The sequence below is a fragment of the Giraffa tippelskirchi genome, chromosome 7, assembly GCF_054371585.1.
Source record: "Giraffa tippelskirchi isolate mGirTip1 chromosome 7, T2T-mGirTip1v1.2.pri, whole genome shotgun sequence".
Taxonomy (NCBI): Eukaryota; Metazoa; Chordata; class Mammalia; order Artiodactyla; family Giraffidae; genus Giraffa; species Giraffa tippelskirchi.
Window position 1 is genome coordinate 22,276,690 of NC_137281.1, and position 25,352 is coordinate 22,302,041.

General features: G+C 48.7%; 2 protein-coding genes, 1 long non-coding RNA gene and 1 pseudogene across 29 annotated transcripts in view; 1 reads left to right on the forward strand and 3 right to left on the reverse strand.

Moving 5' to 3' along the window:
• Positions 1 to 13,716, reverse strand: TLE7 (TLE family member 7). 3 transcript variants are annotated; one of them, XM_081512548.1, is made up of 11 exons: positions 13,571 to 13,716; positions 12,795 to 12,952; positions 3,516 to 3,923; positions 3,380 to 3,402; positions 3,161 to 3,219; positions 2,448 to 2,660; positions 2,099 to 2,340; positions 1,756 to 1,897; positions 1,470 to 1,623; positions 660 to 733; positions 1 to 360 (listed from the first exon to the last, which is right to left on the reverse strand). In XM_081512548.1, exons 3-11 carry the CDS (start codon positions 3,821 to 3,823, stop codon positions 256 to 258), a joined length of 1,320 nt encoding a protein of 439 aa, XP_081368674.1. In that variant the 5' UTR covers positions 3,824 to 3,923; positions 12,795 to 12,952; positions 13,571 to 13,716; the 3' UTR covers positions 1 to 255. The 3 variants fall into 3 exon arrangements, with proteins under 3 accessions (XP_081368674.1, XP_081368673.1, XP_081368672.1); XM_081512547.1 differs by lacking the exon at positions 13,571 to 13,716 and having other exon boundaries at positions 12,795 to 13,487; XM_081512546.1 differs by lacking the exon at positions 13,571 to 13,716 and having other exon boundaries at positions 12,307 to 13,487.
• LOC145514549 (uncharacterized) lies at positions 13,557 to 15,218 on the forward strand. Its single transcript, XR_014060224.1, has 2 exons — positions 13,557 to 13,661; positions 13,847 to 15,218. It is a non-coding gene; the product is annotated as an uncharacterized LOC145514549 (long non-coding RNA).
• ZNF23 (zinc finger protein 23) overlaps positions 15,219 to 25,352 on the reverse strand; it is a 25,495-nt gene continuing 15,361 nt past the window's right edge. For 6 of the 25 annotated variants that reach the window (XM_081512520.1, XM_081512514.1, XM_081512519.1 and 3 more), the window contains 4 exons: positions 23,148 to 23,209; positions 20,834 to 20,960; positions 20,056 to 20,169; positions 15,219 to 17,506 (listed from right to left, as the gene is read on the reverse strand). In XM_081512520.1, coding sequence (XP_081368646.1) covers positions 15,711 to 17,506; positions 20,056 to 20,169; positions 20,834 to 20,960; positions 23,148 to 23,180 — 2,070 coding nt within the window. In that variant the 5' untranslated portion in view covers positions 23,181 to 23,209 and the 3' untranslated portion in view covers positions 15,219 to 15,710. Of the gene's footprint in view, positions 17,507 to 20,055; positions 20,170 to 20,833; positions 21,011 to 23,147; positions 23,210 to 24,794; positions 24,964 to 25,352 lie in introns of those variants that run through there. The other 19 variants (XM_081512532.1, XM_081512537.1, XM_081512534.1 and 16 more) reach the window with 8 other exon arrangements.
• Positions 23,180 to 25,352, reverse strand: part of LOC145513728 (cytochrome b-like) — a 12,393-nt pseudogene continuing 10,220 nt past the window's right edge.

Here is a 25,352-nt window from a genome sequence, read left to right on the forward strand (position 1 = left end):
TTTGGTTTTTGCTTTTCTATTTTATTAATTACAAAATCCAGAAATCAGTGGTAGAAAAATAACAAAGGAAGAATCCCTAAGTTGTATAATAAAAACTTGGAGGGCAGGCCAGGCATGTGCTGGGCAAGAGGGGAATGGACAGATAACCAACCCATGAGGAAAAGGAGAGGGGGTGGCAGGTGTCAGAGTGGCCCAGCACCCCAAGGTCACCCTCCCAGCACGCTGGCCTTCTCTGGGTCTTCACCAGCAGGACCTTCAATACAAGAGCTGGTAAACCATGGCACTATTCTTGGAGCCCGTGACCAGATACCGGTTGTCAGAAGATACGTCACAACACAGGATGTGTGTGGACTCCTCTACCTAGAGGGAAAGAGAGGCCACAGAGGAACAACATGCGGGGTGTTTCAGGCCTCATATAGGGCTCTTTTCAAGGCTCCATGTAGACCTGAGGCTTGGTCCAGAGGCCAGGCTAGGTTCGGGGCTCAAGGTGGAGCCCAGGAGTTCCCAGGACCTTGAGTCCTCATTCCCCTTGATGTACTGAATGGCCCTGGTTGCCATCTCAGAGGTACTTTCCAGCACTATCTCTGGGGCCCCACCATCTGGGGTCTGGGGTGTGTGAGCTCCAAGTGCCTGTGTTTGCACACCCCTCCATCCAGTACCTGAAACAATCTATGCAGAGAAGGTGCAGCTATGCAGCGGATCGTCTCATTCATTGTGGCCACAAAATAGCTCCCTGGCAGAGAAAAGACAGATGGAGGGGCCAGAGACCACACCTGCCTTCCAGCCCCAGCTCTGCTCCCAATGAGACCAGGGAAGGAACCACTCTTTCTCTGCCTCAGATTCCCCCATCTATAAAACTCAGAGACATGACCCAAACCATTGCTTCATCAGCCTGCTCCCTCCTGCCACACTCAGGATCCCGGGGAGAGTCACTGAACAACAGGACAATCACATGAGGCTTCGTTCCTCTTCTGTTGGTTGGTGTCTTTGGGCTGTGGTTCCATGTAGGAAGCTGCCATTACAGACAGAGTCAGAAAAGCAGAAGGAAGGAGCAGAGAAGGAAGGGAGGAAAGAGACTTCCCTGGTGGTCCAGTGGCTAAGACTCTGCACTCCCATTGCAGGAGGCCCAGATTCGATCCCTGGTCAAGGAACCAGATAGATCCCACATGCTGCAACTAAGAGCTTGCCTGGCGCAACTAAGACCTGCTACAGCCAAATAAATGATAAGCAGCAGCAGCAGAAGAAAGAAGAAAAGTTAGCCAGGCCAGCAGGGGAGAAAAACTGATGGTGGGAGGAGGCAGAGGCAAAGGCAATGGGAAGGTGGCCCGAGACCTCGGTCTGGCCAGTGCTGGAGCCAGAGAGCGGGGAACTAAACAGTCTGAAACGAGGCTGGGTCCAGACTCCACAGATGAGCAGACAGCTTGTCAGGCGACAGGGCACCCAGAGGTGTCCCCGGCCTGCTCACTCACCACAGGAGGCAAACTTGAGATTGTGGTGGTAGACGTATTTCTGTAGGACAGCCTTAAACTTTTCCTTCCGGTGTGTGTGCACGATTACAATGTCACTCATTCTCAAGCCTACTAACAACCACTCCTCACTGGGGTCATGGGTGATGCTGAGGATCTGTCAGGGAGGAGGTTTGGGGTCAGTGCTCCGAGAGGCCAGGCCCATCATTCACCGCACCCCGCTCTTGCAGGCACCCCAGCTCCCAGGCCCCGGGCACCGCACTCAGACCCGCGGTAGCCATGTGGGCACCTCATGCCGTAAATCAAGTTGTTGTAGCCTCTGGTAGCTCCTCAGGTCCCAGGAGTATAGTTTGGTGTCTTCACCTCCCGTCCAGAACTTATTGCCCGTGATGTCCACACACTGGGATCCGTACGTGGGGACTTCATGCTTCCTAGTGGGAAAATAACTCAGAGGTTCGTGCATTGGTTGACCCCTCAGAAGTTTTGGGCCCAGGAACTCCCTAGATACGCAGTCCATATGCGTCCTCCACACTGACTCACCCCGTCCTACTGCAGAGGAGGAAGTGAGGTAGGGCAAGCGGCCCAAGCTTCCCAAAAGCCTCACTGTCGCATCCACCCCCCTGGGGTCATACCTGATCAAGATTTGGTTCTGCAAATCCCAAATTTCAACAAATCCTTTGAAAGAAGCCACGCAGATCTGGGCGTTGGAGGAGAGAGCCAGGGAATAGCACACGGGGCCGGTGGAGGCCAGCTGTGCCCGGACACGGGGGGTGGGCGCCAGATCCCAAAGCGTCAGGGTCTGGGACAGACCCCCCGTGATCAGGCTCTGCTCATCGGGGAACAGCTTGCAGGTGAAGACACAGCTGTCACGGTCCTGTAGGAAGGGCCAACATTCTCAAATGGTCTCCAGGAAGCATGGCCTCTAAGTGTCAGGACAGAGGTCATCCCCGAGCTCCCCAAGGCTTCTGGAGGACCCCTCACCTGGAAGTTGAGCTGGGCCTGGGGCGCCTGGTCCCAGGCATGCAGGGCACTCTCATCCCACACTCTGATGTAGCCGTGGCCACACGTGTACACGTGGTGAGTCGAGCCGCTGACGGCCACTGCATAGACTTTCTTCCCGTGGCGGAGTCGGCCAACCTTCCAGGACTTATGTGGGGCCCTCTGCCTAACCACCACATCATCTGGAACGGGAGGCTGGGGTGGCCACGAAAGGGTCACGGCCTTGACCTGCTCTCATCGATGGGGGCCAGCCTGTCCTGTCCTCTAACTCAGTTCCTGAGCCTGCACCCACCAGCTCCTCTCTGATCCCCAGGCAGGACTGTGTCCTCAACTGGGGTCCCCAGACTACCGACATCCTTCTGCACCAGCCCAGGGTGGCCTCCCTGACAAACAGGCCACGTCTGAGACACTTCTGAGTTCTGCGAGGACAGTAGAACCTGGCTCAGAGTCCCTCTGAGGATGTCACTCTAAATGTGACCCTGACAGCTGAGGCCCTACACACTGGTGACAGACAGAGGGGAGCCCAGGTCCAAAGAAGCAGGGACTCCATGCAGCCACCACCCATGGGGGAAAGAGTGAGGGTACAGACACACCACACGCCCTCACCCTCTTCCTACTAACTTCTTGTTGGGGCGAGAGAGGAGAATAGGAAGGGAAAGATGCCAGGTTTAACAAAAAAAAGAAAAGACACGTACAATTGCTCTGAGGAACGACAAGACTTCTTCACTGGGACCAGGCGAAGGACAAGGCTGACCTAGAGGGAGAGACCAGTGGCCACCCGCTCAGAGAGGTAGGGTCTGGCAGCAACCAGGCACCCAGGGAGAAAGCTGCTCTCATGCCCCAGGGTACCCCCACTCTGAAGCCCAGCCGCAGGCTGCACTCTTCTTGCTCACACTGTCCCAGCTAGGACTTACCAATCTCCGCTCCTGGTGGGGGGCTGTGGCACAGGGAAGAGAGAGGGAGGAGACAGATGGGAAGTGAGATGAGTGGAGCCTCCCTCTCTCGAGAAATCTCACCACCCCAGGCCAGCCTTGTTCAAGGGGGACTTACCTGAAACTGCAGGCTGCATCTTCGGATTCTGCCTTGGAGAGCCGGGTGGCTGGCAGCTCAGATCCATCCAGGGCATGGGGGGCCCACTGCTGGGGACTTGCACAGGTCATCTCTTGATAAGCTGGGCCATGCTGCCTCGGGGAGCCCAGGGGCTGCTCCGGGGGACTGCACACCTCACCCAGCTCAGACCGTGCATGGTGCTCCGGCTGGCAGGAAGCATCAGGGCTCTCTGGCACGTCCCTCCTCTTTTCAGGCTCCTCATAAATTGGGAGCGCACCGAACGAGGACTGTTCCTTCTCTTCACTCATGGTTTTCAGTCAATGAAGTGCCTGAGCCACCTGGTTCCAGGGCTTGAGGAATGAATGAGTTTGTCACACAGATCCTGGGTCCCCAATTCGTCCCGATCCCCTGCAGCAAAAGAAAGGAGATGCTGACATGTGGATGCGATCTTTGGGGTCTATTGAGAAGGCTGTGAGAGCACTCCTCTGAGTGAGAGGATTTGCAACTGGTCACAGACTCACTTTTGATACTAAATGTTGGCAGCGATGGTGCTGAGGGTGAAACATTACTTGGACATTTTGAGATGTTATAATAGTACCAGGTGTGTGTTTTGTTTTTCCTTCTAGACACACAGACTGCACTTCCTATCCTCTAAAATCAAACTCACCCTTTAATCTGAACATACAGATCAGGTCAGTGGCATTAAGCACATACATACTGTTGAGCAATGATCGTGCTTGCGTGCTCAGTAGAGTCCAACTCTTTGCAACCCCATGGACTGTACCCCACCAGGCTCCTCTGTTCATGGGATTCTCCAGGTAAGAATACTGGAGTGGGCTGCCATTTCCCACTCCACAGGATCTTCCTGACCCAGGAATCGAACCTGCATCTCTTGCATCTCCTGCACTAGCAGGCAGATTCTTGACCACTGCATAGCGTTTTCAAATGAGGGTTCATCCACCAGGTAAAAGAAACATGAGGCCACAGGAAACCATACATCCATCACGGGGTCTCTCTCCCCTAGAGGGGACAGCATGGAAGAACTCAGCGGTCATGCAATAAGCCTTGGGCAAGGCTGCAGAAGGATGAAGAACTTGGCTGGTGGGGATTTAATCTTTCCCATCCTAGGAGTTAATTCTGAGAACTGAATGCAAACATGCATGTGGAATACTCAGAATTATACAAGGCCGGTGGCAAACACTCAATACATGGCAGATAGTGCGTTTATTTGAGGGATGTGTCAGGGACCAGAGCTTTGAGGATTGAAGGCAGACTGAATGCTTTCCTTCAGGCTGCCCAAAAGCCAACCCAGAAGTCCCAGGCGAGACCCAGTGCTCCGCTGATAGGACAGATCAGAAGCTGTAGGGACAAGGCGACAGGCAGGGCTGAAGAGGGGATCTTCCAGTTGGAACCAATGCCTTGAAAACCAGGCTTGGTCCTCAGCTCTCAGATACAATGGGATACCCAGGCTGTCTGTCCTTGGGAAGACGTGAGGGCAGCTGTATGGCCAGACTCCACTCCTCCTGACACTTGGTGGTCTCACTGTGCCTGTGGCCCTGAACCAAATACTTCCCATAGCTGGTCCCATTTCATCCACACACCTGTGCAGGCCACATTTGACAGGTTTTAAACACTGAGGTTCTGAGTGGGTAGGCAAACAGCTAGAAAGCACAGAGAAGAGGTTCAAATTCTGCCGTGTCTGGCTCTCAACCATCTTCTTCCTTACCTCTCATCAGAGGAAGGAGGGTACTATCCACCACAGTCACGATGTAGGTACCCATCAGCCCAGCACTTCCACTTTCAGGGATTTATCCTCAAGTTGCCCTCAAATATGAGCTAAATAATTTATGTCTAAATGGAAGCATTATAGCATTGCTTGTGATAAATGACTGGATGAACCCAAAGTCTGTAGGAAGGGAGTGGTAAAATAAGTCACAGTAATATGTGTGAAGTGGAGTATGACACAACTGTGAAAAAGAACAAGGACGCTGATGTCTGGACGTGGAAAATTCCAAGGGAAGTTAATGGGGGAAGGAGTGGATTCAATGTGTATAATGCACAGCTTTGGTGTAAAAGGATGGAAATTAGAACCTATCTTTGCATATGCTCGTGTGGACTTAAGAAATTAGGAAGGGTGCTGCCTTTAGGAATAGAAATTGGCAAGTAGGAAAGAGGAATGGCAGGAGAATGTCACTGCAAAACTTGGGATATATTTTGCATGCCTGTGGCTCTTTAGACCTAAATTGAAATTGTTGGACCATGAGCCTTTTTCCTCAACCAGGTCCTTTCTTTGTCATTTTCTCCAACTGGCAATTTGAGGTTTCATGATTCTTAATTGTTGTTATTGTTTAATTGCTAAGTTGTGTCCAACTCGAAGACCCCAAGGACTGTAGCCCGCCAGGTTCCTCTGTCCATGGGATTCTCCAGGCAACAATACTGGAGTGGGTTGTCATTTCCTTCTTCAGGGGATCTTCCCCACCCAGGGATCAAACCCAGGTCTCCTGCACTGGCAGGCAGATTTCCCACCACTGAGCCACCAGGGAAGCCCAATTCTTAATTACTTGTTTAAATAATTCAGCAAACTTGCCAAGATATGCAGCAGTCTCCTTTAACTGGGACCCCAGGTCTGGCTTGGCCCTGAGGGTGGTGGAAGGGCAGAGCACACACCTTCCCAGCCAGGGGGATGGGGATGCACAGAGAGAGACAGGCAGGAGCCCAGACCCACGTGTGGGTAAAGCTTAAAGGCAGTGAAGCCATTTAGACAGGATTTCATGGATGAGAAGGATTACATCCTAAGAATAAGACAAGGCTTTCTAAAGTGTCCAAGGAAGAGTCAGCATCACCAATTCCCTTCTCTGCTGCACCCTTAGAACTGGGAATAAAGGCAACTCTCTTTCTCAAGCTTCAACACAAAATGCTAGAGCAGAGGTTCACCCTGCCAGCAAGACAAGCACTCACCAGTCCCTCACGGCACGCAACTCACCTCCGTAGGCAGGTCAGACCCTGGAGACAGGAGGTGAGAATTGCACACATCTGGTTAGTGATGGGAATCTCCCTCCAGCCTCGTCCACCCCTCCCTCACTCAGGCACTGCCCCTTGCGCTGCAGGCTGCTAGTTTAGACTAATTGATAATTAAGCCCAGGGTCAGAACCTGGGTCAGGTGTAGAGCCCTGGATGGCTCATCAGTTACCGGGCGTGACCTCGCCACCACCCATCACAGAACTGGGCTGCCTTTACTGATAAGGCTGGGATAAGAGTTGTGGAATAAGACTGGGATCTGCCCAATAAATTCACAGCAGGAGGCCAGGTGCAGTGAAACATTTTTCAGGGGATGGGTTTGGGGCACCCCACGTGAGCCAATGTTTGTGCAAAGATGAAGAGCTGGCTGGAGCTGCACTTGGGAGCAGTTTCACATTCTCAGCTCCAGGCGAAACCCCTGCACACAGGGAGTCCAGCCCTGTCACCTCTCATCCCTCACCAGTCTCTCTTGGAAAGTGAGGATCAGGGAGGACTCTCTTCTCTGGGGAGGCCTCACCAGTGATTCTTACATTGGAGTGCTTAACACCTGGAGGGCTTGTTAAAACCCAGCACTGGGCCCACCCCAGGAGATTCTGATTCTGTGGCCCTGGGGTGGGGTTTGGCTCTAGGTGAGTGGTCACACCATCATGATTATCTGGGTCATGAGGATCTTTTCTGTATAGTTCTTCTGTGTATTCTTGCCACCTCTTCTTAATATCTTCTGCTTCTGTTAGGTCCATACCATTTCTGTTCTTTATTGTTCCCATCTTTGCATGAAATGTTCCCTTGGTATCTCTTATTTTCTTGAAGAGTTCTCTAGTCTTTCCCATTCTATTGTTTTCATCTATTTCTTTGCATTGATCGCTGAGGAAGGCTTTCTTATCTCTCCTTGCTATTCTTTGGAACTCTGCATTCAAATGGGTATATCTTTCCTTTTCTCCTTTGCCTTTCACTTCTCTTCTTTTCACATCCTAAAGGAAATTCATCCCAAAGGAAATCAGTCCTGAATATTCATTGGAAGGACTGATGCTGAAGCTGAAACTCCAATACTTTGGCCATATGATGCAAAGAATTGACTTTTCTAAAAAGACCCTGATGCTGGGAAAGATTGAAGGCAGGAGGAGAAGGGGATGACAGAGGATGCGATAGTTGGATGGCATCATTGACTCAATGGACATGAGTTTGAGTAAGTTCCGGAGTTGGTGATGGACAGGGAAGCCTGGTGTACTGCAGTCCATGGGGTCGCAAAGAGTCGGACACGACTGAGTGACTCAACTGAACTGAACTGGTGTGGGGTCTGAGACTTGATATTTCTAGCAACTTCCCCGGTGAGGGTGACGCTGCTGCTGGCGGTCTTGGGACCCCACTGGAGAGGCACCGTCTATATCCCTCTGTTTGGTGGTCCTTTTCTGGCAGGAGGGGAAGGGATGACAGGGCTGGACCTCTCCTGCTCTGCTCTCCTTGTTCACCCCCAGTCATGGCCCACCCTTCCCACTGGACACACTCGCTTCCATTCTGCTTTTTTTCACTTGTTGGCTTCCTTCTTTTGAAGTGTAAGTCCTGAAATTGCTGCTGCTTACAAAGAAATCTTCTACCACCCCTGACTTCCAATCTCCAAGGCTCTCTGTCTCTCCCTTTCTCTCTTCCAGGTCATGAACACAGCCCTTGTCTCCAACACTGTTACCGCTGCCTATGGTCTTCCAGATAATGCCTGTATTTAAGGTCTATCCCTAGGTGACTTCCCTGGTGGTCCAGTGGCTAAGACTTGATGCTCCCAGCTCCCAATGCAGGGGGCCCAGATTTGATCCCTGATCAGGGAACTAGATCCCACATGCTGCAACTAAGGCTGGGTGCAACCAAATAATTAAATATAAAAAAAGAGAGAGAGAGAAAGAGAGTTGTCCCTGTCAAGGCTCCATGTTTCCACCCTCATGCTGTTTGTTCTCTCATCTAGGACCTCTGTTTTGAAAAAAACAATTTGTGAAAAATTAAAAAAAGACTACATCTGTCACTTTCAGACAGCTTGCCCACCTGAGAGAGGCCAGTGAGAGGACCCCAGTGGTCAGTGAGGCAGCCCCTGGAGAAGAGGGTTCATAGAAGGGGCCTAGGGTCTGGATCATAATCCAGAGCACTGCTGGGCACTAGACGTTCATTTTCTGCATCATCATCATAGCCCACTCTCAGAGCTGACCCAGGAGGGAGGTTTATGCTGAAGGGAGCTAGAACTTTGAGAGTTTGAGTAACTTGCTCAAGATCACACAGCAAGGAAGGGCTAGAGTTAACAGTTTGAGACCAGGTTTGCACAACCCCACACAGCCTTCTATTGGAGTGCAGGGAGACGGAGGACGACAGGAACAGGGGGCCACTTGGCTGCAGCAGCCTGGAGGGGTGCTTTCTGGGCACTCTCAGGACAGACATGAGAATGCTAAGAATTGAACTGTCAACTACTGATAAGAATGGAAGTGGGGACTTGCCTGGTGGTAAAGTACCCACCATTCAAGGAAGGGGATGTGGGTTTGATCCTTGTTGGTGAACTAAAATCCCACCGGGCAACTAAGCCCATGCATGCACCACAACTACTGAAGCCCGTGCACCCTAGAGCCTGTGCTCTGCAACAAGAGAAGCCACCACAGTGAGAAGCCCTCCCACCACAACTAGAGTGTAGACCCTGCTCACACAACTAGAGAAACCCTGTGCACAGCAAGGAATAGCCTCTGCTCTGCAACAAAGACCCAGAGCAGCCCAAACCACAAACTTAAACACAGAATTATCATATGACCCAGCAATTCCACTGCTAGGTATATACCCAAAAGAATTGAAAACAGAGGCTCAAACAGATTTTTGTATACCAGTGATCACAGCAGCGTTATTTGCAATAGCCAACAGGTACAAACAAACAACCCAAGAGTCCATCAACAAACGGATGGATAGGCAAGATGTGGTAGGTATATCCATACACTAGAATATCAGTCACCAATGAAAATAAACGAAGGACACATACATGCTACAACTTAGATGAACCTTGAAAACACTACACTAAATAAAAAAAAAACAGACACAATAGCTACATATTGTATGAGGCTATTTACATGAAATACCCAGAATGAAAGTGAAAGTGTTCTTGGCTCAGTCCTGTCTGACTCCTTGTGACCCCATGGACTATAGCCCACCAGGCTCCTCTGTCCATGGAATTCTCCAGGCAAGACTACTGGAGTGGTTGCCATTCCCTTCTCCAAGGGATCTTTCTGACTCAGGGATCAAACCCAGGTCTCCTGCTTGCAGGTAGAGTCTTTACCATCTGAGCCACAACAGAGATCAGAGACCAATTACATGAAATACTCAGAATAGTCAAGTCTATATATAGAGAAAGCAGATTAGTGGTTTCTAGGGATTGGAAGGTGGGGGTGGGGGTACAGGGAGCAACTGCTTAATAGTCATGGGGTTCTTTCTGGGGAGATGAAAAGGTTCTGAAACTAGATAGTAGTGATGAGTGCACTGTGAAAGTACGAATGCCACTTTAAAATAGTTAAAACGGTAAAGTTTATGTTACGTGTACTTTACCACAATTAGAAAACCAATGAAAACAGACTTTGTGTCAACGAGTTAGAGGCCATGCAAGTCCCAGTAGCATTTTTCCCTTCTTTCTCTTCATCCGCCAAACCCCAAACAGTTTCGCTTTGGTAAGAGAAGAACCAGCGAGATGCAGGTAGGTACCCCTCCCTGCCCAGAGACCCTGGCCAGCTACAGTCTAACGGGCAAGGGTTTGTTCGCCCTCTGGTGAGCAATCGAAGAGCAACCCAATTCTAACCACCTAAGACATTTGTGCTCACATCCCAAAGCACTTGATGGTTGTTCTTAGGGTGCTACTCCCCCACCCTGGAATTTCTCTTTCTGCAGGAGAGCCTCCAGAGAACTGACTAGGGCGCCTGCTGTGGATGAAAATGTATAAACCATATAAACACAGGCACAAAACACTTCTTCCCTTACTAATTCACTGACATCATCCACTCAACAGAAATTATTCACAGGCAAGTTCCACCCGGCCTGTGAATGCTGGAGATGGTGTTGGAACTGTGGCGTTGGAAAAGACTCTTGAGAGTCCCTTGGACTGCAAGGAGATCCAACCAGTACATCCTAAAGGAAATCAGTCCTGAATATTCATTGTAAGGACTGATGCTGAAGCTGAAATTCCAATACTTTGGCCACCTGATGTGAAGAACTGATTCATTGGAAAAGACCCTGATGCTGGGAAAGATTGAAGGCAGGAGGAGAAGGGGACGACAGAGGATGAGATGGTTGGATGGCATCACTGACTCAATGGACATGAGTTTGAGTAAGTTCTGGGAGTTGGTGATGGACAGGGAAGCCTGGTGTGTTGCAGTCCATTGGGTCGCAAAGAGTCAGACATGACTGAGTGACTGAACTGAACTGAAGTTCCGGCCTTGCCCAATGAGTTACCCACAATGAGGTTGCAGTCCACAAGGTGAGTCAGTAAACCAGCAGCTCCAAGTAGAGAAGGCAGAGAATGGTATTGATTAGACGGAGGTGAGGTGAGGCCCCAAAACAGGGGACACAGTGTTAACCAACCAAGGAGATCGGGGAGGCCAACAAATGGGAGGTGGCCTTTGGCTGAGGTGTGTGAAGGGGGAGGGGAAGAATTCTCCAGGTAAGGGACACTCCTCATAGTTTCCTGGGTCCCTGTGCTTCCTCTCTCTTCCTCCCTTCCTGTCCTGAGGAGCCTCCAACTCACCACTCCTTACTTTGAGCCCTTCCCAGGAGAGCATGGTGGTGGGTCCCACCTCCCCCAACTTGTAGGTTCTTCCTACCCGTCTCACCCCCACAGCCTGGCTACTGAACGCTTGTGTTCTCAATTCTGCATTTCACTTTTCCTGATGGAACGACCTCTTACCTCCCAAGGGACGTTTAAGCAAAGCCCCTGCCCCTCGCTCTCAGGGGCCTGGAACTGCCCCCTCCTCGAAGTCCTACAGCAATTCTATTTAAGTGCGTTCACCTGGTGGCTCAGATAGTAAAGAACCCACCTGCAACACGGGAGACCTGGGTTCAATCCCAGGGTTGGGAAGACCCCCTGGAGACAGCATGACAACCCACTCCAGTATTCTTTCCTGGAGAATCCCCAAGGATGGAGCAGTCTGGTGGGCTACAGTCCATGGGATCGGAAAGAGTCAGACACTACTGAGCGACTAAGCACAGCACGCAGTCCTACAGCAGCTCTATATTGTTCACAAGTCAGATTTCATGGGGGGTAGGACAGGGTGGAGAAAGCAATGGCACCCCACTCCAGTACTCTTGCCTGGAGAATCCCATGGACGGAGGAGCCTGATAGGCTGCAGTCCATGGGGTCGTGAAGAGTCGGAAACGACTGAGCGACTTCACTTTCCCTTTTCACTTGCATGCCTTGGAGAAGGAAATGGCAACCCACTCCAGTGTTCTTGCCTGGAGAATCCCAGAGACGGCGGAGCCTGGTGGGCTGCCGTCTATGGGGTTGCACAGAGTCGGACACGACTGAAGCGACTTAGCAGCAGCAGCAGGACTGAGGGTGGGGGTGGAAATAGGTTGTGCTTCTTTAAAGAAAAGTTTGCAATGCCTTCTATGCGTCCTTCTGACTGACCTGCAGGACACGGGGTCCTGAACACATACAGTCCAACTCCGCGCCTTCACGGACCCCAGCATTCCCCCACCCCCACTCCCGCGCCCTGGTCTCTAAGATCGTGTCCTCCCCCACCCCCACTCCGCGGATCAACAGGAGACTTACCGTCAAGGGCCCAAACCGGCTGCCCCAGGACTCCGCCCGGGAGTGTCCTCAGGACCAGGGCAGGGAGAGCCGGCCCGCGCCAAAGGGACCCGGGCAACCTTGCGCTCCTAGTTCGTTTCTTCCCGCCCTGCAGTGAGCGGACCGGCCGCCGGGGGCAGCAGGGGCCAAGCTGGCGGTCTGTGCGTCTTAATGGCTGGCGCCTCGTGCCTACAGCGCCGGCCTCGAGCCCTGGACGCGCAGGCCCGTCCTCTCCGCTCTCTCTCACTTCGAGGCCAAAACAGAGTCCCAGGGCGACAAGGCGCGCGCCCAAGGGCGACAGGAAGGGAGGCAACCACTGGAGGCGGCCACCGGCTGCCAGCGCCGCACGTCTATGGCCCACGACGGATGGGACCCAAAGCCTCAGGCCCCCACCTGCAGCAGGTGGGCCCCGGAGCCCCGGCCAACACGGCCGGCAGATGCGTCAAAGCCTGGGCAGGAGGACCCCGTACCTTGGCGAGCCGAGGAGTGGGGCGGGAGAGGTGCGTACGGCCGCCCCGCTGGGAGGGCTTCCTGGAGGCTGGGCTTCGGCTGAGTGTGGGTGGGATTTCAGTGGCCGGGAGGGGCGGGGGCCACGCTTCAGGGGCACTGGAAACTCTTGAGCACCGACCTGCGCAGGGCAGGGGCTGGTGAGCGGGGAGGGGGAGGGGGGGAAACCAGAGCCGGAGCGGGACTCAGGCCCGGGAAGCCCAGGAGCAGGCGGAGAACGCCGGGTGCCGGCACAGCGGGCTCAGACCCCGGGCGGAAGCCCCAGGAACCCTGTGAGGTGTGGGATTTGATGAGACCGCATGGTCTGTGGTGCGAATGGGGCCCGAAAGAAGGAGAAGGGGCTGCAGAGAGTTCGCGAAGACCGAAGTTCGCTCCTCTCGAATTCCCCGGGCACTTCGGAAACCCTGGCCTGTGGATGGGCCCGCAAATGTTCAATTGAACTGAGTGGACTGTGTAAGGGAAGGGGTGTCCTCAGTTCCTTGCCAGGAGAAAGAACAGGAGAGGGGGGCTATGGTCTGGGAAGAACGCAGATGTCAGAGGCGGAGAGGTCAGAGGAACATCTTAGGAGCCCCTTCTCAGAACCCCCAGCTCCACCACAAGGTGAGGGCTGCCACCCAGGGGAGCTGTGCTGTCTCTTGTCCCCCACCCCCACCCCCACCCCCACCCCGACCAGATGTCACAGAAGCCTTGCCTCCACCCATTGCCCACACCCTCCCTCCCTGATTGGGCCTCTGCTCACCAGTCTTCCCAGACCTGCTGGATGCCCTGCAGCAGCCATGTTTTCCTCTGAGCCTCAGTTTTCCCTCCTGATATGGACAGGGCAGGATCAGGTATTCTCTGGGGTCCCTTCCAGTGTGACAGGCCCGGGCAGAAGGGTGCCCTGTGCTGCAGGGATGGAACATGCGTACCTGGACTGAGAGAGGCACTTGATTTAATCCTGACCCTTCCAGGCTCATGGCTCCTGTTGAGAAAAGAAGTGCTTTTGTGAGGTCTCCAGTAACATGGCTATTCTTAGTCTCCAGAAGGCCTCCACTGGACCCAGGCAGCTCTTTGCTGGAGTAGTGAACATCCAGGCTACAGAGTGTCAGGACTTCTGGGCCATAGGGGCCATATGACTTCATGAGACTTTGCGATTATCTGCTTTCTTCACCCTCGTATCCTTGGGATCTGAGCAGAGGACCTGCCATGGATAGTAACAAAGCTACAGAGAGGGAGAAAACTCTCAGGAGCCGTCTGGGTGAGATGGGCCTTAAGCCCTAGGTCCAGCCCCAACCCTGCAGATCAATAGCCTTGAGACCCAGAGGCCAAGTTCACACAGGATTTGGGGGCAGATCTGGAAGATAGGTTCTGTCCTCAGTGATTCTCAGCCCTCCTAGAGTCCCTGCCTTGGTCCTGCCACAGCAGAGACGGTGCTAAGACTCCACCTGGAGCCAGGACTGCAGGACTTCCTGTCCCCATCTCCTGTCACATCCAGAGACCAGCTGGAGAATATTCACGACCTAGGATGGGTGGGGTGAGCCATGGCCTTCTAGCCTCTTCTCTGGCCTGGGTAATGGGACACATCAGCCACTGATTTGCTGTGTGACCAGGGTCAATGCCATCTGTCTCTGGTTTTCAGTGTTTCTGTAAGTAAATGAAGAACTTGGATCCCATGGCCTGGGGCACTTCTGCGTCTGTGTGGTCTAGAACTGCCCGGAGTAGGCCAAGATGGTTGGGTGAAGGACTATGCTCTCTGGTGTTTGAGGGCCTCCAGGGTCTGCCTCCACCCATGTGCAGCTTCCAGAAGCTGGAGTTGGGGGGGAGGGGTCACTTACACAGCGGTCCTGTACATTCCGCTGAGGGGCTACACCATGTCATTAGCTTTCTGGCAAGAGTGGTTCCTCTGAGGTACACAAGACAGTACTCCCAGCCAACACTGGTCTTCTGAGCTAGAGCACGCAGGAGTAGGTGTGGGGAAAGGGGTGCTGTGGGGTATACTGTGTGTCATTTTGATGTGGGACAGAGGTTTGAGGGCTTACTATGTGTGACTGTATGCTTTTAATTTTTACTCCTTAGAGTACTCCTGAGACTGAACATCTTCCTTTATTAGTCACTTTTATATCTTGTTAAAAGCTGCTTGCTATTGTTGTTTGCTGGGTTTTAGAATTTCTCTTAACTGTAAGATCTCTTTGTATATTACACACTACATGTTAATATCACAAATCTTACAAAAGTATTTCCATTTTTTGTGCTTTATCTTTTATTTGGAGTTATTTAAAACAAAAGCATAAAAATTCAATTTTGAAAAGCCAGTTTATCAATATTTTCCCTCATGGTTGGTTTCTAGCTTTCATCTGATGCTTAGAAAGGTTTTCTCCATTCCATGAAAATAAAAAGATTTACCCATATTTTTCCTTTAAGGAAAGCTTTATTGTTATACCTCTTTACAAACTGATGCATGCTTGTTGTCAAAAATGAAAGGGCAATAAATTAATTTAGGTAAGTAGTTAAGAGTTTTTCTATCTAAGAAGGTATTGCTTTCTTCCATTTATTTAACTTCCCTTCTGTGGCCCTCAGTGGAGATCTGTGAGTTCTCTACAGAAGTCCTACATAGTAAGTTTATATCCAGAAAATTGACTCTTCTTCATGCTGTTGGGAATGGAGTATTTTCCTTCATTATATTTTCTATTGGTTGTTGGTATAAACCAAACTATTTATTTTTGGATGTTATTTTAAAACTGATCATCATTCTTGATTTAAAATTGAATAAAATGAAAGATTTGTTTCCTTGTGAAGACTCGGCCACATTAATTTCGCTTTCAGGGTTTTCCACCAGGGTGAATCTGAGGACGCTTGACCTAGTTTAGCATTAACACTGACAATTTTCTACCTCCCTTTCATTAGGACTTTTCTTTACTGTGGATGCTCTGATGCTGACTGAGTTGGAAGCTAAACCTGAAGGCTTTCCCACACACATTACACACATAGGGTTTCTTCCAAGTATGAACCGTCTGATGTATAATACAGTCAGAACTATAGCTGAAGCCTTTGCCACACTCCACACATCTGAAGGGTTTCTCCCCAGTGTGGCTTCTTTGATGCCGAATTAAATGAGCGTTAACATGGAAGGCTTTTCCACACTCCTTACACTGAAAGGGTTTCTCCCCAGTATGGATTCTCTGATGCACAATATAGTCAGAACTACAGCTGAATGCTTTCTCACATTCCATACATTTGAAAGGTTTCTCCCCAGTGTGTATTCTTTGATGTCTAGTTAGTTTGGCATTGATGCTAAAGGCTTTCCCACATTCCTTACATTGGTAGGGCTTTTCTCCAGTGTGGATTCGGTGATGATCAAGTAGGTTTCTTTTAGAAGTAAAGCATTTCCCACACTCATTACATTCAAAGGGTTTCTCCCCAGTGTGAATCCTCTGATGCTGCATTAATTTTGCATTAACGTTGAAGGCCTTTCCACACTCATTACACTCATAGGGCTTCTCCCCAGTGTGGATTCTCAGATGCTGCCGAAGCTGGGAGTTACACCTGAAGGTTTTGCCACATTCTTTACACTCATAGGGTTTCTCACCTGTGTGGATTCTCTGGTGCTGGATTAGTTTCCCTTTGACACCAAAGGCTTTTCCACATTCAGTACACTCATAGGGTTTCTCCCCTGTGTGAATTCTTCGATGCTGAATGAGTTTTGCATTACTACTAAAGGCCTTTCCACACTCCTTACACTGAAAGGGCCTCTCTCCAGTGTGGATGCTCTGATGTTGCCTAAGCTGGGAACTGCACCTGAAGCCTTTCCCACACTCACTACATTCATAAGGTTTCTCTCCAGTGTGGATCCGCTGATGTTGAATTAATTTTGCATTAACGTTGAAAGCTTTCCCACAGTCATTACACTCATAAGGTTTCTCTCCAGTGTGGATTCTCTGATGTATGATAAATGCAGAACTGCAGCTAAAGCTGCTCCCACACTCCTTGCACTGATAGGGCCTCTCTCCTGTATGGATTCTCTGATGCCTACTTAGACTCCCGTTAACACTGAAGGCTTTTCCACACACCTTACACTGATAGGGCTTCTCCCCACTGTGGATTGTTTGATGTGTAATATAATGGGAACTGTAACTGAAGCTTTTACCGCACTCTACACATTTGAAGGGCTTCTCCCCACTGTGAAGTCTTTGATGCCAAATTAATTTTGCATTGATGCTAAAGGCTTTGCCACACTCATACTGATAGGGCTTCTCCCCAGTGTAGCTATCTTGACCCTGATTAAGTTGAGAATTATAGTTAAAGTTTTCCATTAATTCTTCACAATTGAAAGGTCTTTCCCCAGAATTAATTATTTCATGTTGAACAAGTTTTGTGTCAAAGCTGAAGGCTTTCTCAGGTCCTGTACACTCAGGGGGCTGCTCTCCAGTGGAGATGGTATGACACTGATTCAGATTTGGATTCTGAACGAAGAAACACTGCTCCATGGGGCTAGTACTGTCTTTCACTATCCTGTCAATGACATTGCTGTTTTCTTTCTTCACACTTCCTACTGAGTGGACCTCCTGCTGTTTCTCTAGAATATAGGTTTCTGAAAAGTCTGTTTCCTGAAAAGAGTTCCTCTTAAGTTCATATGATGTATTATATTTTTCTTCATACATTTCTTCTGTCAAATTATTGTCAGTCTGGATATCAATATCTAATACAAAAAACAAAACATAAAATATCATGTAAGAACCATGTTAGGAAAAAGAACTGTGATAGAATACATGATCAAAGTAATCAACAGGGCTCTTTAAAATCACCAGACTGGGCCACAAAATCTAAAGCTGGAATAATATATAGCTATTAAAAAAATGAAATAAACCCATGTGTGCTGACGTGAAAAGATGTCAAAGATACACTGTTCACTGGAAAAACAACTTGAGATATGCTTTGTAAAATATCTTCCATTTGTGTACAGAAAGTAAGAAGGGCTGCCATACATCTATTTGAATATGGCTAGAAATCTACTGCAGGAGTACACAAGAAACTGAACAAACTGGCACAGGAATTTTGGGAAACTTCCCCACTGCTCCCACTTTATGCACACTTTTTGTACTGTTTTGAGCATGTGCAAATATTACAAATAGTAAAGTAATGATTTTAAAAGATCACCAGTCTCTAAACCAACAGCCAATAACAAGAAGGTTAAGAGTAACAGCAGTGGGGCAAAATTCTAGGTCTTATCTGCCAGATCAACATTCCTTCTATCACATATTTTACTACACTCTGCAGTTTCTGTTAATAAAAATGGAAATTGCTTAAGAAGGAAAAGGCACAGAATCTAACATGTGGCAACAAGGGATGGCAAGTATTGACAGCACTAGGAAGCAAATGGGAATGAATTTTGTTTGTTTTCTTAGAACTGAATTTCTAGGCTTTCCAAACTTTCTCCTTTAACTTCTTTTTTCTGTACTTGTGAATGGCTCTCTTCAGGCCCATTTGATCCCTTTGACCCCACCTCTTCCCACCCCCACCAGAACACTGCTGCATTCACCTTGTCTTTCCTCATACCTCTTCCCACAATCCTAAAATTGGTCACTCTCCAACATTCTTTCTGTCATCTTATTAGTTTTTCTATAATCCCCACAGTCCTAGTAGAACTAATGATCTCTACACTTATTCTCAAAATTGGCCCCAAAATGTTAACCTCTATTTTTTCATTTCTCATCTCTTCTCAATCACATGTAATAAGCCCCCTACCCCAGTATTTCATTATAATGCCGAGACAGTGATCCCGAGTCATCTTTCTCTTCCTGCAGGACATGGGTTCAATCCCTTGTCTGGGAAGATTTCACATGCCACGGGGCAACTAAGCCTGCATGGTGCAACTGCTGAAGCCGGCAAGCCCAGAGCCCATGCTCCACAATAAACAGTAGCCTCTGCTCGCCACAAGTAGCGAACACCCACATGAAGCAACAAAAGACCGAGTGCAGAGATAAATTAATTAATTAAAAAAGAAATCAACTCTGCTGACATAGGTCTTGTGCCCTATGATTTCCCCTTCTGCCTGCCTAGAACCCATTTGGTTCCTTATCCCAATTAACCTACAAACACTGATGAGATGAATGTTTCTATCCTCTGCTGACATCATGATGGGTTGTTCAAAGACTTCAGGACTGTGGGCTGCCTACAGAATGAAATCCAGACTTCTCTGACTGAGAATCTCCACAATATCACTGATTTCCCCCTCTGTTTGGCCAAACACTTTAAACTCTCCATTTCATTTCCAAACTATGTCTTCCTTGGTCAGTAAACATCTGGTTGTACAATCACAAGGAACAAAAATCCAATGAAACCATCTTAAAAAAAAAAATTTATCAAAAGGATGCAAGAGTATCTTATGGACCCCAAAGGCAGGAATTAAAGCTGGGCCTCATGAGAAATGGGAAATCACCTGGCAGCTACTCTGCGTGAGCCCATGAGAACCTCATTACTTCAAGAGAGAATCTTGGCCCTGCCCCACACTAACTGAATGACAACCTACACATCAGCAAGATGCCCAGGTGATGCATTCATTCTTCTTTTGAGAAATGCCAAACTGATAGCAGTACTTCCTCCCACCTTACTTCCTACAGCTTATTATATACAGCTTTCTCCTAAAATACATTAGTAAATAATAAAACCAAATTTAACTGAGCACACAGTATAAGTTAGGCACTTGGTACATGTTCTCTCATTTTATCACCAATCCACAACCCACAGGACTATTACCTCATTTTATAATTATTACTCCATTTTCAATAGTGAGAATACTATTAGAGAATGCAAATAACTGACCTGCTCAAAGTCACACAACTAGGAAGTAGCACAGTTAGGACTGGATCTGAGAAAGTCTACTCCAAAGCCTAGGTTAAAAGACTTAATTCTGTATCCTTCATATTAAGTGGACAGAGCATAGAAAATAGCAAGGACCCAAAGAAGTTCTGAATCCATTCCTTTTTGTTTCAGAAAGGTAGAATAACAAATTAGGATTGAAAAGAATTAGAATGAAGCATTCAAAAAAAGATCTGTTTTTGGAATTATAAAGAAATGGCCAACTATAAAAACAGAAAGGTCTCAAATGTTCCTATCTATAGAAATCAAAATTTATTTAAATGTTACTCTGTACACCTGGTCAAGAAACAGGGCATGCTTCTATGTTACTGAAGTTGACTTTCTTCCTAAGCTACTTTCCAGCATAAGGGCAATGTGTGCCTCCCTTACCAGTCCAGAGGCCCTGGGGGCCTGTGCCTGCTCCAGAGGCCAGTGGAGATGGGCCCTCCAGCTCACCTTCTCCCTCCAGCTGTGAGATCACAGCAGGTTTGAGAAGGGGAAATCCTGTTTCAGGGAAAGGAAAAAGGAAAGGCAGGTGAATAATCTCCCACAGCTGATTTCCTAAACCTCTTCTCAGATTGTGTCAGTAATGAGGAGAGAAAGGAAGAGTCCTGGGGGGGTCCTGTGCCTAAGAACTATGGGAAACGGGGTGGGGTGAGTGGGTAGGAAGGTGTTTGTGTAGGGTGGGGTGGGAGGCAGAAGCTTGAGAAGATGTGGGAGGATTTGGGCAGGGCCAGACTGAGATACTTCATGCAGGGCAAATAAAGACATTCTGCTTAAAGGGACAGATACCATTTTTTGACCACGGCCTAAATAATATTCCAAGTACACTGAAATTCCTAGAAAGACTCAAGAGATACAGGTTGGGTGAGGGGGAACCTGAAGGTAATACCGCAGAACAGGAAGTTACTTTTTCTTCTCTCTGTATCCAGAACAGCCTATAGGGTGAATCAAGAGTGCATGCCAGTCCCAGCACAGTCCTATATTGGCCCCAAAAGGGCTTAGGGTTCATCCTTCCCAGCAACCCCTGGGTCTAGGGTATTAGGAATCAGCTCCTGAGGTTCCTGCTCCGTAAAGGATTACCAGAAGCCCCCTTGCAACCAGTAAAGTGAAAGGAAGCCAGGAAACCCTAATAAGTAGTCTGAGCCCCGGGGGGGAAACTGCTTACCCAGGGAAGCCACATTCCCATAATTCTCCAGCATCACATCCCTGTACAGGGCCCTCTGTGCAGTGGACAGGCCGTCCCACTCCGTCTCGGTGAAGTACACAGCCACGTCCTCGAAGGTCACCAACTTCTGAAACAACAGGTTCCTGCTGCCCTACGGCCAATTCCATGGCTCATGCCCTAGGTGAGGGGCAGAGGGCAGTATGAGGGCTTGAGGAGGCGCTTGTGGAGAGCACAGAGGTAATAGGGGGAAATATTTACAAAAAACAACTGGAAAGTAAGGCATGGCATATCTGGCTCACAGCAGAGAAACCTCATGTCATATTTCATACTTACAAAAGATGACATTAAGTTGAAATGAAAGAAAACAAATTCGCATGACTGAGTTCTACCAATGCAATTGCTTTCTTTCAGTTAAGCTACCATGCCCCTCACTGGCAGAAGCAGCACTGGACCCACCCATAGGCTTCACACTCCTGGCCTTGAGGTCTTGCCTTCTGCGCCCAGCTTACTACACCTCGCCCTCACCCTCAAGCCAGCTCCAAAGCATATCCATGGCTTCTATCCCATCCACCCCCACCTGCCACAGATTTATCATGCACCCTCTATGAGAGGATGCACAGGCTCTGCTCCAGCACCTCCAGCAGAGGAAGCTCAGTGCTGCCCAGATCAGCTGGGCAGCGTGGAGGTAGAGAGTCGGGTAAGAGCAGGCTGCCCATTCTGCTTCCAAATGGGTTTCACTGAAAGCCTGTTTTCTGTTACCCTCTCCCATTCAAGCCTCATCCTGTCCAACTTCACCCAAAACTTTACTGTCTCTCCAAAGAGGTTTGGGAAAGAAGAAAGGTCACCATCTTTTCAGTTACTTCTTTGCATCACTCCACACTCAGCATAGACTCATTCCTCGGCCTTCTGAAACACCTTTGGGACACACTGGCAGCGATCTGCCTCTCAACTATTCTCTACCAGGATCTGTCTTGTTCAATTGTACTGGCTTCCAACCCATCAACCATTCTAGTCCAACTTGTCCGCATTTATGTGAGTCACTCATTGTGTGACCTGGATAAGTCAAGTAACTTTCCAGTACAAAATGAAATGCCCTCAACACCAGCCACCACCTGCTTTATCCCACAGCTTTATCCCACAACCTGAATTCAAACCTCAGCTGGTGTCACCCACCATCATCCGCATAAAAAAGAAACCTGGTGATTCATTCCTGGCTCCTCCCTCCCCTTTACCCCACCCCAATCCTTTGACTTATTGTCCTAGAGATTTTTATGTTAAGCATTACCTGAATTATGTTAAGCATCCTCCTCTTTAGCAACCACTTGTCTTAATGAAGCCTACATCACCTAGACTGATGGGACTTTTTCTGAAGTGGTCACTCTGCTTTCAAATCTCCCCTCAAAACTATTCCCTATATAGCCATAAGAAATCTGGCCACTTTATGGTCCCACATGTGACACAGGGCTGAACAGTAGAGTCATGCAATGACTGTGTGACTGTGGGCAAGTCACTTCAATTCCCCTTGCCTTTGTTTCTTTTGTGGCAGAATGAACACAACACAGTGCCTATCTCCCAGTGCTGCAGTCAGGACTGAGTGATCCATGTAAAGTGCTTAGTAGAGTGGCTGCAGTATAGTAAGCTTCAAATGGTGTAACTAGAGTCACTGTGACTATGATTATTCCCAAACTAGAGTCCATGGAGGTCCATGGATGAGCATCAGGGGGTCCATGAAATCCCTGAATTGTATGGAAAATTCTGTTTGCTTGTTATTCTGGGGAAGAGTATCCACAGCTCTTAACAGAGAACTAAACTTTGACAACTGCACCCCAAGCCCTGAAAGCCTCTCCAGGACAGTGAGACATCCCACCCCACAGTACATCCTATCTTTTTTCCTTCACTTGACCCCACTCTCATCTTCTGCTTGCCCTGGAATTATGGGCACAATCACCTTTATGTGGATCTGGTCCTGCTATCCCTCTTTGTCTATATTCCCCTTCCTGGAATCCTAGTCCTCTGCTATTCTCCATTCACAGGCAGCTTCCACTTCTCTTATTCACCAGAGCCCTCTGCTGGTGGAGCAAGACAAACTGCTGTGCAGAAGATTATACCTCTGCCTTCCCCTTACTCGTGTCTTTCCTTTCCTGGTCTCTGGACCCCATCCCTCCACAACACCCCTCTTTCCACAAGCTCCAGGCCAGCAGGCAGAAGCATGGAGGCCCCCTCCAGCTTTCACAGCAAGGCTCACCAGCTTCCCTTCTCAGTTTTCTTCAATGTGAAACTGCTCAGAGGAAGAGACAAAGGACCCACAGCTCACCTGGGGCCAGGATGTCAGGAGCATGGCTGCCATCACCTGGTCTCCCTCTCAGAGGACTGGAGCTGAGGGAAAACAGGGGAACAAGACAAGTCACCCACACCGTGAACCATATAGCCCCTCACAGAAGGTCTCAGACAAAGGCACCCAGCATCCAGACAGAGGTGTGAGCAGAAGCTACCTGCCATGGTAAGAAAGGAGTGATCTGTTCAATGGTTCTGTGCCCAGGGGTCCTCCCAGCCATGACATCGATGCTCACTGCCAGGAACTCTGGGATTTTTACAATTCTAACATATACTGTACACACAAAAGTGTGTACGTAAAATGCAAGTAAAGCCTGAAGAATACTAAAACAAAGACTCATGTAACAACAGTTCAGCTCAAGGGACAGAACATTCCCAAGGTCTTGGGCTTATCTGTCTTTCTCTAAACGAGCTTCCCCTCCTATTTTACAACAAGAGAAGCCAAGATAGAGGGGCTGCAGCCCCAATACTGAGGGCTCAGAGTCAGGCCCCGGGGAGGCAGTTTGTGGAGAAAGGTATAGCCGCTCTCTCCCATGTGCCTGTTCCCCCATACAGCTGAGAGCCCTCAAGAGTCCTGATACCTCTATACAGATCTTAGAAGTTAGGCTCCTGCCCAGTCCAGCATCACGGTGAGGATGCTGGGCTGCAAATGAGATACCAGGCTCCTCATACCTTCCAAGCTTCTGATGGCAAAGAAGCCAAGGCCTCAGCTGCCTGAGAGGGAGTTACTACAGCATTCAGGGTCCCATGGCCTAGCACTCCTTATTCATTATATTCCAAATGACATGGACTGGTTATTTCCTGATTTTTACTGCTTCCAAAGTCAGTCTTGAGATGTCATATTTTCTTAAAATATTGTCCATGTGTTTCAGAATTTAAACTTGAGTGTAGGATTATGGGAAACACTGGCTTGTGATTTTTTTTTTCCATTTTTTTCCATACCTGAAGCTATTCTGCTTTTCCTACTTCTTTTGATACATGTGTTCTCCAGACCTTTTAGCTTTAGCTAATGTTATGGACTGATTGTCTCCCCTCAATATTTGTATGTTGAAGCCCTAATTTCCAATGTGACTATATTTGGAGACAGGACTCATGAAGACGTAATAAAGTTAAACAAGGTCATAATCTGATAGGGCCAGTGCCCTAAGAAGAGGGAGACTCCAGAGCTCTCTGTCTCTGCCGTGTGAGGACACAAGTGAGAAGCAGCCATCTGTAACCAAAAAGAATTCTTACCAAGAATCAAATTATCTAGTACCTTGATCTTGGACTTCTAGCCTCCAATATTAAGAAAAATCACTTTCTGTTGTTTAAGTAAACAGTGTACGGTGTCTTGTTATGGCAACCCAGGCAGACTAAAAACATTAGGCTGAATTGTGGTTTATCTATGTTAACTTTGTTTTATTTTTAAACAACCACCTTTTTAATTTTGAACACCACTTCCTTTTCTACTTTTTAATTAAGCTCTGCTTTTTTTTAAATTAATTAATTCATTTTAATTGGAGGATAATTACAATATTGTGTTGGGTTTTGCCATATATCGACATGAATGCACAGGTGCACATGTGTCCCCCTAAGCTCTGCTTTGTAAAATTTGTTTCTCTAGCTCTGTAAGAAATACCTTATGCACCTTACCAAATCCTCTTGTCCACTCTTAGTCCAGTTCCAGAGGTTTTGACCATCTTTGCACAAGTACAACCTACCAATGCTTCCTCAAGGGTCTACACCACACATAGTAGTGGCTCCTGCCCTGGGGCTTCTCTGTCCTGTGTGGGACATCTGCAGACATCCACTGGGTCCTGAAGGACAGGGGAGTTAAAACCTGTGATGCCACTCTTGACCAACAGCAGACAGAGGTCAATGGATAAACATTTTCCCCTTTAGTTTCCCAGGTGGGCAGCCATGAGACTCCAAGGCTCTTCAAAGACCCTCTAAGTCAGAGCACCACTCTCCCATTGAGAGACCAGCCTGGCAACACATCCTTATATTGGTCCCTCCTCTGCTTCACTCCTCTTGTCTTTAACTCTGCCCCAGTACTAAATTTCCAAATAAACAGCCCGCCCACAAGCCTCTGTCCAATATTCTGCTTTTAGGGAATGCTAAACTGACCTGTATGCAGGTCAGGAAGCAACAGTTCGAACTGGACATGGAACAACAGACTGGTTCCAAATAGGAAAAGGAGTACGTC